Source organism: Peromyscus californicus, unplaced genomic scaffold, assembly GCF_007827085.1.
Source record: "Peromyscus californicus insignis strain IS unplaced genomic scaffold, ASM782708v3 Scaffold_12__1_contigs__length_115047231, whole genome shotgun sequence".
Classification (NCBI taxonomy): domain Eukaryota; kingdom Metazoa; phylum Chordata; class Mammalia; order Rodentia; family Cricetidae; genus Peromyscus; species Peromyscus californicus.
This window is the reverse complement of record NW_026294413.1, coordinates 93,292,933-93,312,815: the sequence shown is the minus strand read 5'-3', so window position 1 is coordinate 93,312,815 and position 19,883 is coordinate 93,292,933. Positions and strand designations below refer to the sequence as shown.

Sequence of the window (19,883 nt, the reverse complement as noted above, 5' to 3'; positions counted from 1 at the left end):
TATCTACCTGCCTTTAATCTCTAGAATTCTATATAGCACAAGCTAATCATTTGCTCATTCATTCATTTGTTCATCCATCCACTCACTGGTTTTCATTGAGGTTGTACTATAGGTCAGGTCAGGAGACAGGCAGTGAATAACTAAGGCAGACAGTGCTGTGGTTTTCACGAATTTCCCACTTGCTGATGAAGCAAGTCAAGAAGCCCAGAGCCATTTCTAGTGGTATAAATGCTCTACAGAGATAGAAGTAATTGTATAAAAGGGTGCTGGAGTCAAGACGCAGATACTGGTGAATGGGAATGACTAATTTCAGAGGGGGCTGAGAAGTCCTCTCTAGGAAGGTGGCATTTGCACTGTTCCTTGAAATGCTTAGGAGACATCACATGGGAAGACTGGAGGAAGAACAGTCCAGGAAGAGGGGTGTGTCTCAAGGACAGACGTCCTGAGAGTTGGGAGAAGCCTGGGGTGTTAAGGAGCTGTGAGAGCATCTTGGAAGAAAAGAGAATGAAGAGATAGGAAGAAGAGAGTGTGGGCAGGGCCTGACACATGGAGGTGAAAGGTCTAAGTCTACAGTCATGGGTACCCACTTGTGCTAACCTATGACTTTGGGGGTGACTCACGGTCTTTCCTTGGCTCAGTTTCTTCATGTAGTGAAGGTGGTGCAACGATCTCAGGGTATAAAGGCGTGTGGCATGAAAGATGCCTAGTACGGGTGAGAGGTGGCCGCCTGCTCAGGAGCAGGCCTGCATGTGTCTGGCTAGGAATAGTTGGCTGCTGAGGAGGCAGGATAAGGGAAAAGTGGGGCACATGAAGACGGAACAGAGCAGTGGCAGAGGGAGGCAATGTGTACCCAGACGTTTGCTGTCTGTAGTACGAGCAGTTGATGGAGCCTTAGAGGCCTTAGCATTTACTATTCATCTTCCCCTTTTTATGGGGTATAAGTTATGTCTGAACGCTTTGCGAGCCTCATCTCATTTAATCCATACACCCCACTTCCCAGAAGAACCCCCCCCCCCCCCCGGGCTTGACAGCCTGTCCTGTATCAGGTTACACACTACCGACTTAGAGCCAACATCTCTTGTTTCCGTGTTCTGTGAACAAACCGTTTGGTTTGTCCATGGAAGTTTGACTTTGCAGTGTCCTGCAATGCATTTGGCTTTCTGGGCCAACAGGAAAGCTCCTGATGCCTTACCCCATCTAGGAGCTGGAGGGAGCTGAGCTAGGTCCTGTGGGAATGTTTGTCCTGTCCAGGCCAAGGCCTATCTACGCGGCTCATCCCAGTCTGAAAAGAAGGCATGTGTGGGTCACAGACCCAGCCATGATATTAGACAAGTTTCATTACCGGAGACTGAGAGAGCGCTGGGAAATGTTGATCCACAGCTGGTGGTGGGTCAAATTGGTGATAATCTGAGGTGGCTATTGCAGTGGGTGACGGCCTGTCAGGACAAGGGGTGGTGGCAGTTACACACCTTGAGTTCTGTAGGCACAGGGAAAGGAACCTGGAAAGATCACCTGGCTTTCACTTTTCTATCACTCTGCCACAGAAAGGGGGCAGTGGAGGAAGTTCTCCCCCTCCTAGCCCCAAGGGACCCCGTGGAGACCCACAAAGAAGCTGGTGACACCGAGCACTAGCTAGCATTGCCAAGCCACCAACAGACAAACTTGGGCACTCCAGGACTTTGCAGGACCCAGCAGATGTCTCGACAATTCCCTTCCACTCTGGAGGCTGACACTCAAACCCAGAGGACAGTGTGTCATTCTAGTCTGGAGGCCAATCACTGCTCTGTCCCTCTCTGTGTGGGACTTTGTACAAGTCTCTTGGCCTTTCTGAACCTGCATTTGATGTCCCCCTGCTATGGGCCAGCAAAAACGTCCAGAGAGACCCAGCTTTTAGAAAGATTCAAGTTGTGACCCCCATGTACCCAGTGGTCATACATCTCCCTTGCCAAGATTGCCCATGGCTCCAGGCACCTGAAGACCAGCCTGTGTCCCCAGCTAGCTGTTTGTCCTGGCCAGGACTCAGGGTGTGTGGCCTCCTCTCCTAAATAATGCATTAGCTGGTGTCTGGGTTTTGTAAACGAGGCAGCCAGAGAGCAGACATTTGTGAGCTGTTGACTCGGAGGAGAGGGGAAGCAGGTTTGAAGCAGTTCAATAGGCCTGGGCCACCAAGGAGCAAAGCCTTACCTGCCTTTTGTCCTGACGCTCTTCCACTGTGCAACTTTGTCACCAGGCAACAAGAGTCTTGGGACTTGGAGTTAATTAGCATAATCTTGACGCCAGCCTACAAAGCAACAGGAAAGGACACCAGGCTGAGAGTGTCTCCAGGATACTAGTCTCCCGGGTAGAGGAAACCTGATCTGTGGCCCTAACCTGTCACACACACACACACACACACACACACACACACACACCCCGCTCCTTAACCCCACCCCCTGCCCCTGTGGCTGGGTGTTTTCTCAGGCTTCAAGCAGCAGGGTGGGGAAAGAGGGTTTCCAACACAGAGGCTTTCCATGGCAACCACTCAGCAGACACTGAACAGAGCCCTTTAAGGGACGCCATCTTCAGTAGCATTCAGCCCCATAAGCTATCATTCCATTTCCTTCTTATTTCCCATGTATTTGTGGGGTTTCCTGCTCTTCTGTTGTGGGAGGGCTCTCTTTTCTATGCTTATTTACTTGAATTTATTTCCTTTTTCTTGCAGTTTTGGTTTTCTTTTCACCCAATTGGATCAAAGCAACCTCAGTGCTCATGAGGTCACTCAAGGGTGCAATCATTTTCTGTCTGTTAGCGGTTCTAAGCGAATGTTGCTGTGCTGTCTCTGGGATCTGTATCTTGAACTAACATTGAGTCAAGCAAGCATGGCCTTTTCTGTTGGTGCCACTGTGAATTACCAATGGGAGTAAGGCTGCATGCAGTTCATATACCTGTGTGTTTATTGGCTTTGCTTTCCAACTTGTATTTTCTTTTAGTGCAGTGGCTTTCAACCTTCCTGATGCCGCGACCCTTTAATATGGTTCCTCACATTGTGGTGACCCCCAATCATAGAATTATTTCTGTTGCTACTTCATAACTATAACTGGCTAGTGTTATGAATTGTAATATAAATAGCTGTGTTTTCTGACGGTTTTAGGCAATTCTTGCGAAAGGATTGTTCGATCCCAAAGGAGTTGCGCCCACAGGTTGAGAACCTCTGCTTTAGATCAAATTTCTCGTATTTAAGAAAACCAGCCAAACAACAAATGTTAGTGTATTTCTGCAAATAAGAAAATGACATTGTAGGAATAACATGGAGTAATAAAAATTAACATTGTAAATTCCTCTAACTGAACATGAATTAGAAAAGAAATAGAAAGGCTATCAATTAAATATTTTTAAATCTATAATTAATCCAAGCAATAAAAATTTTGAAAAGTATAGTGTGGTGATATAAATTGTGCACAAAATATTGTGCATCCTAATAAACTTATCTGGGGTCAGAGAACAGAACAGCCACTAGATAGACATAGAGGCCAGAGAATGGTGGCACATATGCCCCATCCTATCACTTGGGAGGCAGAGATCCATTTGGATCTCTGTGAGTTTAAAGCCACACTGGAAACAGCCAGGCATGGTCACTCATGCCTTTAATCCCAAGAAGTGAGCCTTTAATCCCAGGAATTGAGTGCAGAAAGGAGAAAGGTGTACATAAGGAGTGAAAACCAGAAACTAGGCTGGTTAAGCTTTTAGGATTTTGAGCAGCAGTTCAGCTGAGATCCATTTGGATGAGGACTCAGGAGCTTCCAGTCTGAGGAAACAGGATCAGCTGAGAAGATGGCCAGGTGAGGTGCCTGTGGCTTGTTCTGTTTCTCTGATCATTCAGTGTTCACCCCAATACCTGGCTCAGATTTGATTTTATTAATAAGACCTTCTAAGATTCATGCTACAGTATAAGGAAGCAAAATGAACTAATTGGAATTTAAAAATATAAAGAAAATTCACCATTAAATAAAGATCTTGATGACATGATACTACTACTATTTTATGTTTTAAAGAGAAAGATAATGTAAAATGCATCACTGAATTTACACAATAAATTATTTAATTGTTAAAAATATAATTGGAAAATTTTAAAATACTCAAAATTTTACTGTAGGGTATATTTATAATCTGAATATTTACACCTATATATGAATACTTAATTTAAGTTAGAAAACATAATTTAAAAGTCATGAAATTCAGATAAGTAAAACCATAAAATCAATAATTTTTTTTTTTGTTTTTTTTTGTTTTTTTTGTTTTTCAAGACAGGGTTTCTCTGTGTAGCTTTGCGCCTTTTTCCTGGAACTCACTTGGTAGCCCAGGCTGGCCTCGAACTCACAGAGATCCGCCTGGCTCTGCCTCCCGAGTGCTGGGATTAAAGGCGTGCGCCACCACCGCCCGGCTCAATAATTTTTATAAAAGAAGATCTACAAGAAGAAAAACATATTTAAAGGATCGATATGCAAAGACTTACAGAAAGGAAAATCAGGTGTAACTGTGGCAGCTGGATGTAGTAGGTACAATGAAATAACCATTACCTTCACTTATGAGGAAATGGGCCTTAGTGAAAAATCAGACAGTAGATGAGACATCTACATAATCTGGACCAGGCCAGACAACCGTAAAATATTATTATTAGGTTTAGAACTGTGTACAAGGTGTGCATGCTAGGGAGGTGGTAAAGAAAGCTATGAGGGAAAGACCGACAGTCCATTAATCAAAGGGAAGATCTCTAGTTTAGAAAAAAATATGTCTTCTTGTGGATTTTTTTTCTTTTTCTTTCTTCTTTCTTTTTTTTTTTTTTCTGAAAGACAAGGTCTAACTTTGTAGCTCAGGGCAGCCCCAAACTCTGTGATCTTCGTGCCTCGGCCTCCTCCGCAGTGGGTTTGCGTGTGTGAGCTACTCTGCCCAACTCTCCTCATTGATTTCTATTGATCTGTTACCTGAACCTGAAACTTGGGGTTCAGGGTAACCTGAATTTGCTTCTGGGGCTCAAACAACAAGGCAACTTGGAAAGTAGGTTTCCAGTGCCAGCCTCTTGGCTCCTTGGTAGGTGACTGCTCACAGCAGGCACTGTCCCCAGCATCAGTTAGCATGTTCTTTCCCTATCCAGAGAACCTTACCAAGCCAAGAACTGTGCAGGCCACAGGCTTCCCTGTCCTGAGACACACAACAAACCCACCAGCAAAGATATGGTTCCAGTTTGCTGAAATTAGCAAATTCATCGTGGATTTGCATTTTTAATGAGTTAGCTTGAGAATCAAATCTCCCAGTTCCCTACTAACTCATCCTGTCATGTTTTCATAATTCTTTTCTACAAGACAAAGCAGCATGAGAGGAGTTGGAGACTCGGGTTGGGCATGGAGATGTTTTCCTTTGACTCGGAAGCCCATGTTAAACTTTGGGCTCTCCTTGAATGCCTTCCAAGTTGGGACTAGACCTAGCCTCATAGTTCCAGAAGTAGAAGCTTGGGAGGAAACCCCAGATTCCCTCCTGGGTGGAGAGGATACAGATTCCAGACAGACAAGTATCTGGCAGAAAACTCTTGGTCTTGGGACTAACCCACCACCTCTGAAGGCCCAACTTTAGATAGCTCTGTCAAGCCCTCTAAGGAAGATGTAAGTTCTTGGAATACAGCTGAGGTACCAACCACTCACTACCACCCTTCCAGAAGACTGGCTTCCAAGTGTTGTTGGGGTGCTGGTCTGGTGGAGCTATCCTGAGGAAGCAGAGCCAAAGCATGACAATGAAGCAAACCCAGAGCATTGACCTTATACGGCACTTGGGGCTGGAAGGCCCCCAAGGTAACATATGATTACAAATGGAGAAAGCCTTGGTGGAAATCCCTTCAGAAAAAAGAAGGGGGAATTTGAAGTGGATCCAGCATGTAGTTCATGAGGGATTGCCCTTTCATCTTGGAAAGTCATCCAGAAGAGAGTGAATATTGATGTCTACAGATGGAGAAGAGCTAGAAGGGGTGTCTCCTGAGGGGGCCAAGCTGGGCCACCTTCAGGCTAGACAAGGTCATCCTCCCCCATCTTCAACAGCTTCATTTGAGTCCTTCTGTTGTTCTGAACCCAACTCCAAGTTGCCCTTCCCAGACTCATCCCTGGTAACTCCATTCAGATTCCTGATGAACTATGGGAGCTGGGTTGAGAGAGCAGGTTATACAGTATTCCAGAATCACCTGGAAGGGGATTGGCAGAATGGAGCAGGTCTTCACCAGAAAGCAGGTCCCCATTCTCGCCACTACATTCTTCTTCCTTCCAGAGTAGAAAACAGTCAACCCGCTGGGCTTGACCAATGCCAGTATCCGCTGGGCTTGACCAATGCCAGTATCTGTTAGCATCACACTCCTGAGGGAGCCTGTGCCCAGACCTGCTCCAGCCTTATCCACACTGATGCTCACACTTGCTCTCCGCACTGTGGAAGTGTAGCTAGTGTGCTGGAAGCAGAAGCTAAGAAAGGTTCCTGGTATCCCTGCTGAGCCTGCTAGTCAAATGGTGCAGAGTGAATGTGAGTCCAGGTTTTCTCACCTCCAAAGTCACATTTTTTCCCATCACAGCCTCTCCCAAAAGTCAGGAGGGCTTTAGAAAGTCGAGAGCCACATCTGGCACCTTATTTACTCTCAAACATACTTTATTATGATGGGCAGCACGGTTTATCAATTAAAGAAATGATTTTTATTAATCACCAGGTATGGATAACAGTCCCATGGACTATTTCAACAGATAGACTTACAATATACGCCTGAGAAATAATACATTTAAAAGTAGAACTCACTTTTGGTGGGGTGTCTTATCACCATTGGTAATGGCGTTCTTCTTGGGTGGTAGCGGGAATCATGAATCTTCCTTGGAGCTCATAGCCGATGATCTGGGGGGTGGAACAGGAAAGGTTTTTACCCTCTCCAACATCATTCCATTTGAGAGAAACCTCACAAATGACCACAGGCAGAGTTCTAGAATGTTCTCCAAAAAGAACAAGGGCAGAGGCTTCTTCATTTCCTGGCCATATTTTACCCCTAATTCTCACTCTTCTTTCATATCCTAAAATAAAAAGTAAACTTCAAAGGCTTCAGCATACCAGGTCCATATGCTTACGGCTCTGGAAGGCTCAAAACATCCAGGAATATTCCTGAGGGTTTCAAGTAGCAACCCTCACTGTTGTTAGCCCAGCTCTGCTCTCTTTTATAGCTCTCAGGGAAGCCTGTCCTCCAAGAGGAGGTGAGGACAGGTGAGGGCAGGTGATGGGGAGTGAGGGCAGAGTCAGAGACAGAACCTGGCAACCAAAAGAGACTCCACATGAGGCTCTGCAGCTAGGCCAGTCAACCTGAGAATGCTTTGCCCCAGAGTGCTGGTTGTTTTCCTGGAAAAAATGGACCACACAGAAGAGTTGAATTCCAGCCTGGGAGTTGCTTCCTTGTAGAAAATCTATCAAGGAAAAAACCTGAGTGCAGAGGGGTGGGTACTCATGGCAGATGATGCAGTGGTGACAGATCATGCAGTGGTGGGTATCCATGGCAGATGATGCAGTGGTGGGTACTCAGGGCAGATGATGCAATGGTGGGTACTCATGGCAGATGATGCAGTGGTGACAGATCATGCAGTGGTGGGTATCCATGGCAGATGATGCAGTGGTGGGTACTCATGGCAGATGATGCAATGGTGGGTACTCATGGCAGATGATGCAGTGGTGGGTACTCATGGCAGATCATGCAGTGGTGGGTACTCATGGCAGATCATGCAGTGGTGGGTACTCATAGCAGATCATGCAGTGGTGGGGCTCTAATGGGAAGATGAGGAGGTGTTGTCTCTGCCAGGGTACTTGCTGGCACCCAGACCTGTTTCAGCTGAGGTCTGGGGGGCCCTAGAAGGTTTAGCATGGCAGGTGGCATGTGTGGGGATTGGCATTTATGCACAGTTCATCCAAGGAGCTGTGATGTGGTTTGGCTTGGAAGAGTGTCTTAAGCCGAGACCTGATCTTGAGGATGGAATGGAACTCTCATGGAGATGGCATGGAGGGACACAGGGGGCAAAGGAAGGGACGGCAATGGGGCTGAAGATTGAGCTTTACAAGTCCCTGCTGAATGGCAGCGGTCAGGGCTCCAGCCCCACACCTTTCCCAACATTGTGTTTTGATGCATTTTTCGATCTCTTCTTTGAACTAGGCCAACCACTGCTATCTCCCGGCTTCACTTCATCTGTCTTAATTGCAGAAGTGTAAGATGGCACAGCCTGTTAAGAGAAGTATTTGACAATGTGTAACAAAAGCAAACACACAGCTGTGTGCCACAGTCCTGAGGCTGTGACACAAACTGAGGGCAATGTGAGCTGGAGCCTCATGGAACACGTGAGGTGGGGCAACCTGTGCATGTGACCTGAGTCCATGTGTGATCAACTAAACACAAAATACACAAGCATATGGACACACATATGGGAAAGCGTTTTCTGTGCTAACACACCTAGAAACTGTTAATTACAAGCTTATTGGGTTCAAGCAGTAGTTTGAACACCTGTGTTGTATAGTTTCCCTCATAATGTTCACATTTTTTTCCCTGAATCACATCCATAGGGAAAATGTATGGGGCAAGGGAGGCTAAGTAATATGGAGCTATGAGAATCCAGGAGGGACTGTGAATGAGGTCTGGGGACATCTCGGGTTACACTTCAGACAGCAGTGTGTTCTAGAATGTGTATAAGGATGGCGATTGTGAAAAACCAACCTTCAGTCGGCAGGCTCAGGAAAGAAGAGCCAAGAAAATGATTGGCCTGTGCCAGCCTCTGAGAGCTGTCACATGCTGTGGAAGTCTGGGGATCTCCAGAATGCCCTGCCCACCCACCCCCGCCAAGTCCCCAGGAAGGCCTGTCTCCTGTGTTCATGTTCGTGTCTTAGGATATTTGGTCACACTCTTTTTCTGTCCCACAGGAGACACCTGGGCTTTGATAGGACCATGATGCAGAGGTGGCAGGTACAGTTGTTCACCAGGGGTGGTGGTGTGGGGGGGCACCCTGCAGGTTATAAGCAGAAAGGAGCCAGATCTGGCAAGAGGAGGTGTGCCACATACTCAAAAAGGAAGGAAGTTTGTGTTCGAAAATTGCCAAACTCCAAATCTTTCTCTGACAAGATATCAGGGATGGAAGATTCATCTCTGAGCACTGGAGTAGGAATTGGGATGTATGGGAGCCTCTGTGTGTACACAGGAACTGGGATGTATGGGAGCCTCTGTGTGATACAGGAACTGGGATGTATGGCAGCCTCTGTGTGTGTACAGGAGCTGGGATGTATGGGAGCCTCTGTGTGTACAGGAACTGGGATGTATGGGAGCCTCTGTGTGTACAGGAACTGGGATGTATGGCAGCCTCTGTGTGATACAGGAACTGGGATGTATGGGAGCCTCTGTGTGTACACAGGAACTGGGATGTATGGCAGCCTCTGTGTGATACAGGAACTGGGATGTATGGCAGCCTCTGTGTGATACAGGAACTGGGATGTATGGCAGCCTCTGTGTGATACAGGAACTGGGAAGTATGGGAGCCTCTGTGTGATACAGGAACTGGGATGTATGGCAGTCTCTGTGTGTACAGGAACTGGGATGTATTGCAGCCTCTGTGTGTACACAGGAACTGGGATGTATGGCAGCCTCTGTGTGTACACAGGAACTGGGATGTATGGCAGCCTCTGTGTGTACACAGGAACTGGGATGTATGGCAGCCTCTGTGTGTACACAGGAACTGGGATGTATGGCAGCCTCTGTGTGTACACAGAAACTGGGTTGTATGGCAGGTAGTCTCTGTGTGTATACAGGAACTGGGATGTATGGCAGGCAGTCTCTGTGTGTATACAGGAACTGGGATGTATGGCAGTCTCTGTGTGTACAGGAACTGGGATGTATTGCAGCCTCTGTGTGTACACAGGAACTGGGATGTATGGCAGCCTCTGTGTGTGTATAGGAACTGGGATGTATGGCAGGCAGTCTCTGTGTGTATACAGGAACTGGGATGTATGGCAGCAACTGGGATGTATGGCAGCCTCTGTGTGTATACATTCTCCCCTCCTTGAGGTCGTGTACACATACACATGCTGGGGAAAGGGGGTGTTACACATGTCACTTTTCAGGAAGACATACAGGGTTCCCAGCACAAATGAGTCACTAGTCTGGAGCTCTCAGTGAAGAAGAGACCCCAAAGAAGTCAGTCCTGCAGATCTTTCCACATGTAGCCCATATCTCCATATGTGCATGTTCAGCTCAAACTGGAGAGTCCTTGAGTGTTCTCCTCATGTAGACAGACAGGGAAAAACCCTTTCCCAGGGCATCAGAGGGAGGCTAATGAGGGCTTCTTTCTCCGTAACTACCATCTTTTAGTTCATTTTTCTAGCAGTGAAAGGGTCAGCAATGAGCTCACCCCCACCCCCCGCATTTGTGCGGGCATTCCATCAGCATTTGAGTGTCCTGCTTGAGAGTTAAGATCAAAGAAAGCCATAGCCTTGGCTTTGGATTGCTGGTCTACTTCTTCTTTGGTCAGCATAGCTTCCTAAATATGCTCGCTCTCATTCCCACTCAGATCAGTGGGTGCTAGCTTGCATTGGTACTGGCTCCTGTGTGAGATGTGGACAAATAACTTAGGTGCCACCTGCTCGTTCTTGTCCTGAGGTCTGGGTTTCCCGTTGGGGGCTGACGGTTAGGTCCCCATGGCCTTAGAAGGTATCAGATGTGCTACATTTGTCTCCTTATGTCTCTTCTGATAGAAAAGGGAGCTCAGCAACTTTGAATACCTCATGTACCTCAACACCCTGGCTGGAAGGACCTACAATGACTACATGCAGTATCCCGTGTTTCCCTGGGTCCTCGCTGACTACACCTCAGAGGTAAGGCATTCTCCACGACAAGCCCCCGAGGTTCTGGAGCTTCCTATCCCTATGGTGAGCTCACAGAGCTTTGCTGTGAGGTCCAGCTTCCTGGGCCTCAAGGCTGCTAGGTTCTCCTAAAGCCATGGCAGTCTTTACCTGGGCTCCTGCCCCAGATCCACCAGTGGGATTATCAATACAAGTGTGATTATGTTAATCAACACATGGATGACATGAGCCTCAGGGAGTTTCCTGTCACCTCTGAAGGAAACTGTAGCCCATCTGCTGAGATGCTGCTGTGGGCCACCATTGAAGATGCTGCATTCACAATGAGCCTATTCATGGGATTTATTCCTAGAATCGGTGTGTACAGAGACAGGGAAAAGGAGCCAGGGGTAGAGAGATGAAGAGGAAAAAAAAAAACCAGTAACCCCCTTCTGCCGCGTGTGGCTCTAGAATCCAAGCTCTACCTGGCACCTGAATAAAGACATACCATGGCCAGGGAGGCTCAGACCACTCATCTCTCTTGGCCTCTGTTTCTGGATCTCAGGAGGAGGAAAACCTCACACCAAGACATGAGCGATGTGTGTGTGTGTGTGTGTGTGTGTGTGTGTGTGTGTGTGTGTGTGTATGAGGACACCTAAATCACGGAGAAGGTCTGGGCCCTGATGCTCTGTTTGTCAGGGGATGTGTTGGGCAGTGTGTGAGGAACAGAAGTCCGTGAGTCGTAGATAGAGCAAGCAGCCTGACCGCCCTGACCAGTTCTGCCTACAGATGCTTTAGGTGGAAGAACCTAGGGTTTGGAGGACCTCAGTCGCCTGTGGCTTCCCTTCTTCACTTCACACAGCCAACGCAGCAACATTTTCTCACTGGCCACACCTTGCTTTTTTCTCACACTAATGGTCCACCGGAGGCCAAGGCCTAACAAATTTGAACCTTCGAAATCCAAGAATCAGACCACACTTGCACAGTGGTGGTGGCTTTACAAACGTTCTCTGTTTAGCACCTGCCTGGCATTTAAAATTATGATTAACTTTCCTGTGTTTAAAAATTGGGAGGGCCAGGGAGATAGCTGAGTGCATTAGAGTACTTTCTGCACAAGCCTGAGTGTCTGAGTTTGAACCCTGAGCACCCATGTACAAAGCAGCCATGGCTGGTGTCCTATAATCCCAGTATGGGGAGCAGAGACGGGAATCCCAGGAGCCTGTTAGCTAGCCAGCTTGGCCAGAGCAGTGGGCCTCTGGTTCAGTGAAGCGCCTTCCTCCACCTTCCATCTTCACACATGAGGGCATGGGCATCCGGACACTTGCATGCCTATAACCCATACATGCAACACACATGTACACTCACGTGCTCACACTCACACACTCACTCACACAGAGACACGAATTCACTCACTCACACACTCACTCTCACACACACATACTCTCACACACACTTGGGAGGTTTCTCCTGAACATCTGGGAACTTGGGGGAAAACAGGCACTCTGGCAGCTGTGAGCCACTCCCTGGAAACTGAGGGGGGGGCTGCTTCCCTTTTGTCCTGGACTGCTTTCTGCCAGCTTTTGAGGTTGTGACAGCACTGTCCCTGGATCAAGGGGCTGTGACTCAGTGATAGTGAAAAGAGGTTTGTGAAGAAACAGCTCCTTTCACAGACGGGTGCAAGTCCAAGGACACTCAGTGTGCCCACTGCTCCCTCAACACACAGAGTGTGTCTCTGAAGACACTGAAGTCCTTCCCATCCCCACTGAGGTGAATTCTCAAGGTCAGGAGCAGGGCCAGCATTACATGTCTTAATTGTCCAAAAGATAGTCGACCTCAGAAAAATGAGCATGTTCCTCTTATCGCCCCTGCAAATGACTTCTAGCTTCCTGTAAAATCAGTTTGACTCAAAGCAGGCCCCTGGACTATTGCAGTACATTATTTAGTAAAGGCAACGGTTAAAAGTCTTATAGGCAATGGGAATTCTTTCCAAAGTCTCTTTTCAGAACCTGGTGGTCCTGTTCTGATTTGGGTCAACTTGGAACAGGCTCAGCTTGAACCCGATCTTGCCTCCTCTCACTTCTCATCTCTCCCCTATTAAGTCTTTGTGGATCACTGGCTTCAGGGCCATAAAACTCTAGGTAGCCAGCTAATCGCCACAGGGGTTCAGACCAAATGACAATAAACCAATAAAGGGAGCCATAAAACTAAAGAGCGTGGCTCTTAGGGCACCAGGGGGCTAGGGGAGTTAACTCAACTGCACATCTGCCTTCTAGATGTTGAACTTGACAAATCCCAAGACTTTCCGGGATCTTTCGAAGCCAATGGGGGCTCAGACCAAGGAAAGGAAGTTGAAATTTACCCAGAGGTTTAAAGAAGTTGAGAAGATTGAAGGTGAGTACATACCTGCTTGATTTTGACTGATGTGAGTGAGCGTGTGTGTGTGTGTGTGTGTGTGTGTGTGTGTGTGTGTGTGTGTATGTGTGTGTGTGTGCAGTGCTGTTCTTCTCAACGTCTTGAAAAGATCAGTAACAATTTAGTTGGTCATGCAGTCTACCAGTGATCATGGTTAATTAAAGAATTTTTGAATTCAGCAGCTAGCATTGTGATTATATGAGAGAATCACCTGGAAGAACTTAAGAATAGTACTAAGTCCAGGCATCACTTTTAGAAATTTAACTAACGGGACTGGAGAGATGGCTCACCAGTTAAGAGCACTTCCTGTTTGTGCAGAGAACCCCAGTTCAGTTCCCAGCACCTACAAAGCTACTTATAGTCGTCTGTAACTCCAGTTCCAAGGGGATCCAATGCTGTCTTCTGGGCTGTGTAAACATTACATATATATCACTCACTTAAATGAAAGCAAAACACCCATGAGCACAAAATAAAAAGAAATCTTAAATAAAAAAAAAGTCTGCAGTAAGGCACAACCTGGGTGATTTTTATGGCCTTCCTGGATGGAAAAATATATGCTGAGAGCTGGCACCTTCACGTCTAGGGGTAAGGAAGATGGAGGGAGTGTTTCTGTATGACATGGTCCTTTCCAAAGGGCAGAGAAAAGAAACTCCGAGTTTAAGCAGCTTAACAACCTTTAAATGATGGAGTCCACTTATGACCGGCTCTGGAACTCAGTCCTCAAACTTAGTACACCTGTACATCACCTTTACAATTCTTGTCATATTTGTATGCCATCCGATCTGTTAGTGCCTTAAGGTTTTTCTTTGTCTACTTGTGTAGCACGAATCTTAAAAGGTCTTACTAAGAAAAACAAACCTGGAGCCAGGTATTGGGGTGAACACTGAAAGATCGGAGAAGCAGAACAAGCCACAGCTACCTCACCTTGCCAATTCCTCAGCTGATCCTGTTTCCTCAAACTGGATGCCTCTGAGTCCTCATCCAGAATGAATCTCAGCTGGACTATGCTGCTCAAAAGCCTAAAAGCTTAACCAGCCTAGTTCCTGGTCCTCACGCCTTATATACCTTTCTGCTTTCTGCCATCACTTCCTGGGATTAAAGGCGTGAGTTACCATGCCTGGCTGTTTCCAGTGTGGCCTTGAACTCACAGAGATTTAGATGGATCTCTGCCTCTGGAAGGCTAGGATTAAAGGTGTGAGTGCCACCATTTTCTGGCCTCTGTATCTAGCTAGTGGCTGTTCTGTTCTCTGACCCCAGATAAATTTATTAGGGTGCACAATATTTTGGGGAACACAATATCACCACAACTTGCTTCCTGAATTTCAATAAATGTAATTTAAAATACTGTTCTCAAGCACAAGGGAGCCTATCTGTTGCCTTCAGGTGGGGCAGCCATCCTCAAGCATGTCCTTTTGTTGTAGGAGACATGACCGTCCAGTGCCACTACTACACTCACTACTCCTCAGCCATCATTGTCGCTTCCTACCTGGTCCGGATGCCGCCCTTCACGCAGGCCTTCTGCTCCTTACAGGTGAGTCGCTGTCGTCTCTTCCTGAGTGCAAGGGCACGGACACACCCAAGTCTCGGGCTTGGATAAGGAGGGCACCTCCTCTCTGAAAACTTAAACCTTAACTTGATGTCAGCTCCTACACTTGTAGGAAGGCTGCTTTTTTATCATTGATACTTGCACATCTACCTGATTTTTGTAAATAACATATAATACCCTAAAGAGCAGGGAATAAGAAAATTCCCTGTGGAAAAAAAATGTGAAAATTTAATACAGGTAAGATAGAGTAGAAAAGGAAAGTAGAAATTATTGAGACTAAAGATGTCACAAAGATCAGTAAGGAGAAGGGCCAATGAACATCAGAATACATAGATCGGTGCAAACTATAAATGAAAGGCTCCATAGGACAAATAGATTATTTGAAATAAAACAAACAAACAACAACAACAACAAAAACAGCTAACCCAGAAAAAGAAACTGGTCATCTCACCCATCCATAACTAACAAGCTGTTACCTTGCCAGCCTAGGGTTGCCAGGTTTCACAAATGAAGAAGCAGCTACCTAATCAAGTCTGGTTCTGGATTAGCAGCGACTTCCACTTAAGCAAGGACATACTGGAAAGTTAGCTGCTGCTTCTCTGAAATATAAGTTATCTGGGTCACCAGTGTTGTTTCATCTGGCAGTCCTAAAGGAGCTGGAGACGAGCCAGTGCTGGGGTCCTGCATAGGCAGGATTTCAAAGTCAGAGTCCCTTGTGGGTGGCACTGGGACTGTACTGACATGCTCTTCATCCCCCTTCCCCATGAAACCCTTCACTGGACTCCTGCATCCAAAGACCCCATTTAGAGGCAGAGCTTGAAATGTGGAAAGCTGTTGGGTAGCCCAGCCTGAGCCAACTGGCTGGGCTCACGGCAAAGAGAATGCACTGCCAGGCTGAGTTCACGGCTGACATGATCACCACCTTGTAACGGTCCTGTGAGAGAAAGCAATGGGCCTCACGATCAGAGGTCCACTGAGCATACGTGATCTCACTCTAACACTTGAACCTTATCTCAGAGAAATTTTAGTGTCCCAGAAACTGTGAGTTTGGGTCACTCAGAAAACATTGACCTGAGAGACAAGAGCCACCCTTAGCTGACACTAAAGCACTTCTGATCCCTGGGAAAGAATGGAAAGGCAAGGCCAGGCATCTTCTCCAGTAAGGAGTGAACCCCTCACATCCTTTGTTTCTTGGCACACACTCCCCTCTCCCTGACTGTGTGGCTTGTCTAGACTTTGTATAACCCCCTATCTCTGGAAATCCACTCAAAAATAATAAGTGTGCTTCCCCTGGGTCTTTCTCAGGCAACAAGCATTTTAAGTAAGTTTAGTTTGGAGAATGAATGGTCCCAGAGCTGTACCCCATGCCAGGAATCTCATCCAGATGTTGCTCATTAATCCACAAGAAATGATGATCACTGTTGCTGATGATAATGATGGATTCTGCGGCTGCTTCCCAGCCAGGGAGCTGAAATCGTCAAATGTTGAGGATGCTTTCACAGCTTCCCTTTGGCCCAGATGCATGAGAGCCAGAGGTCCCAGTTCTGCTTGTTGCTAAGGGTCTCGACACACAGGGAAGAGATGGAGTAGAAGAGAGACAGGCTGGGCTGGGAGAGTTACGAACCTGCCACATAACAGATACACATGTCCCACGTGTTACGTTGTCTCTGGAAATGAGGGTTGGTTTTGCACAGATCACTGGATCATCTAGCAAATGAGAAAATGTAAAGGAAAGCCCCTAGCTCTGGTGATCAACCGTGGCTGCTTCCCCATTTCCCTCTGTGACCAACCAGATCTGATCTGAGCAGAACTGAACTTGTTCAAACTGGTCTCCTCTGGGCTAAACTATTTTAAGGCAGCCTGGGCTACAATAAAGCATCCCAGAGCAGAATGAGCCAGATTAAACAGGTTCTGCAAAGCCCACAAGAATATCTGGAGAATGGTTACACTGATGCTAATCATTAGTGTGAGTTTATTTTAGCCAGTTTGCTTCACTAATAACTAGTTCACACTAGTTTGGGATGGTCTAACCCAGAGATGATCAGAGCCAACTTTTTCTGCTTTTAGGAGGCACCTGAGCAATTGTTAGTGTGACCCCACTGGGAATCTCAAATGTGACTCAGTGTTTTCTGGCTCAAGTTTGTCTTTGGTCGATTGGCCCATCCAAGCTGTCATCATCTGAGCTCCCTGGGTAACTGCTCTGCCCTGGACCAATCTATCTTATCTTCTGCCATTGAAGTCACTCTTCCAGTTGATCATCACTGGTCTGAAGAACCAGCCATCTTCTGCCTTTTCCTACAGCAAAACAACAACAGTTTCAGTTTTTCTTAACTGGATGAGTACAAAGGCCACATCTGATGAGGGAGTCCTTCCTGGGTTTCACCAGATCTCATAAGGAGTGTTCTGGCATCTTTGTTTCATTTCATCTGCCTGTTTCTTCTCCAGAGACTTTTGCCTGCCTTCCTCCATGGTGACAGGAAGGATTGCCCCCTCCTGTGGTTTGACTTCTAAGTTGGCTGTGGATGAGTTGGAGGGGGGACACGGGGGAGGTTCCAGGATGCCTGCCGAGAGGCCTTCTACATTTGCAGGAGGCTGGAGCCTGTGTGCTGTGGGTGTCAGCACGCTCTCCATTCTGTGCTGAGCGGACTCTGCCGTTCACCCGCTAATGTGAGTGAGTCAGAGTGCTGGTGTGTGTGCTGCTACCTGGGGTCCCAAGACCCTGTTTCCTGGCTCTGCCATCTGATGTTGACTAGATCATTGCATTTCTTTGGGATTTGGTTTCCTTATTCATGAGAGAAAGATGGAGGGTCAGATGCTGCATCTGAAGTCCATTTCATAACAGCACTAGTCTGGAACACTCATGAATTACCTACTGTGTTTCCAAATGATACCAAATACCTTACCCTTACCACTAGAAAGTTTAAGCTTTTGTATCGTGGGAAAGTGTCCCTCACATAGTATATCTACCCTGTAGCTATTTTTTAACATAGAGTTCAGTGGTATGAAGTACCAGAGTGGTGTGCCACAGAGCACATTTTCTGCCACACGCCATGTGCTTGTGTGGTACATCTGGTGTGGCCTGCTGAGCTGCTGACAGGCTGACATGGGACATTATGGGCACTGTGGCTGGTTCAGCATGTGCTGGGCCCTGTGGTGTGGACAGCACCAGGATTTTTAGTTTTCGGACTTTAGTGTACTGTGTCCTGACTCTTGTAAGAGGTTCTTTACACTCCTGTGGTTAAATGCTGCTACATTTAGGCTGTTTTTAGAATCGATGCTCCTCTAGTATTGATGTGTTTATCTTTCTTCTCAAACTTGTCAATACATGATGGATTTTTATAGTTTAGAAAATATGGAATAATTGCTCATCCATGGGGTTGGTTCCAGGACCCCTCCCCACCTACGGACATCAGAGGATACTCAGATGACTTATATAAAAGGGCATCATATTTGCGTAGAACCTATATATCCTCCCATACACTTTAAACTACCTCTAGATTATTTACAATGTCCACTCCAGCGCAAATGTCCTATAAAGAGTTGGAATACTGCATGGTTCAGTGAGCTGTGAGAAGAAAGAGAAGTCTATAAACATGAGCCAGACACGATCTATTAAAATACTGCCCACATCTTTGAATGTGGATCCCTCAGATACAGAGTTCCAACTGTAGATGTATGTGTTGTGTGGTCTGAGCAGGTGGAATGTATGCAGAATGTAATCAGACTTATGTTGGTCATGTGTGCAGCACGAATTCTAATTGGTCTTAATAAAAACCAGGAGCCAGATATTGGGGTCAATGCTGAAAGATCAGAGAGACAAAGGAACAAGCCACAGCCACCTCTCACTTCACCAACTCCTCAGCCAAAAGCACTGAGTTCCTGTCTCCTCCCGCCTTATATTCCTTTTCTCTGCCCAGCCATATCACTTCCTGTCTCAACCTCCCTAGTGCTGGAATTAAAGGCATGTGTGTCTCCCCATGTACTGGGAGCAGAGGCATGAGATCCCAAGTGCTGGAATTAAAGGTGTGTGACACCACTGCCTGGCCTCTATTTCTCTTTCAGACTGGATCAATCTTGTGTAGTCCAGGGTGGCCTGGAACTCACAGAGATCCATCTGCCTCTGCCTCATGAGTGCTGGGATTAAAGGTGAATACCACCAATGTCTGGCCTCTATGGATAACCAATGGCTTAGTTCCCTCTCTGATCTTCAGGCAAGCTTTAGTTGTTAAATCACAAACAAAATATCACCATACATATGCTCTGTTGTCCACACTCCTTTCTCTGGGAGGAATGGTCTACTGGATTCAAGGCAAGTAGCTGGTACCCCACCTTAATGACAATCCCAAGATTCTATAGCTCTCATGAGCCTTGTCTATGGTGATCCAGGATCTGTGAGCCTCCTGAAAGCTGAGTCATTGTGAGGCCACACCCCTGCTGAGAGACCTTAGCCCTGACATTTGTTTCCATCCTAGCAAAAGCGCCATATATTCTCAGGCCTAAGAGGAGATCCAGCCTGGGTGGTACCCTGCAAGGCAGCCTGTTCCCAGCAAGAACACAGTGTGGTGGCAGCTGCTGTATTTAATAAGAAATGGAAATAAAGCGCTGTGCTAATTAAGTCCCACCCCTGTGAAGTCAGCTGTTCCCAGCAGTGGGGAAGGGTTTTCCAAACTACCTGAGGCGAGATGGCTGGCGGGCCTTTGAGCTAGGCAGATGCTGATGGCAGGGAACTGAGAACCCTGGGGTAGACTCAGCCTGGGCTGTTCCCTCCCAGCTTCGGGTCGGTACCAGGGTCACAGTAATATGAGGAAGACAGAGAGCCTGTGTCAGTGACCATGCCTCTGTGGACTCTACCTGATGTCATCACAGCTCACAGGTAGGCTCCTGCCCCCCCAGCCAAGTACCTTGCCCTTGGTACCCAATACTTTGTGCGTAGTTAGGACAGGGCTGGTCCAGAAAATCTCCAGCCACACTTAACGGTATCAACAGAGCGTGAAGACATGGGGTCTTCAAGGTCCCAAACTGTGACTTGACAAGAATTCTTTGGGGTCTCTAGTATGGAATAATTTTGAGTATA

General features: G+C 46.9%; 2 protein-coding genes across 2 annotated transcripts in view; one reads left to right on the top strand and one right to left on the bottom strand.

Annotated features, from left to right (window-relative positions):
- Lrrc18 (leucine rich repeat containing 18) overlaps nucleotides 1-2,440 on the bottom strand; it is a 22,158-nt gene extending 19,718 nt beyond the window's left edge. The window contains exon 1 of the mRNA XM_052733907.1: nucleotides 2,185-2,440. The gene's annotated coding sequence lies outside the window, so the exon portion shown is untranslated. The remainder of the gene's footprint in view (nucleotides 1-2,184) is intronic.
- Wdfy4 (WDFY family member 4) overlaps nucleotides 1-19,883 on the top strand; it is a 249,625-nt gene that overhangs the window by 207,028 nt on the left and 22,714 nt on the right. The window contains exons 48-51 of the mRNA XM_052733905.1: nucleotides 8,947-8,989; nucleotides 10,768-10,887; nucleotides 13,125-13,242; nucleotides 14,685-14,794. Of these exons, the coding sequence (XP_052589865.1) occupies nucleotides 8,947-8,989; nucleotides 10,768-10,887; nucleotides 13,125-13,242; nucleotides 14,685-14,794 (391 nt within the window). The remainder of the gene's footprint in view (nucleotides 1-8,946; nucleotides 8,990-10,767; nucleotides 10,888-13,124; nucleotides 13,243-14,684; nucleotides 14,795-19,883) is intronic.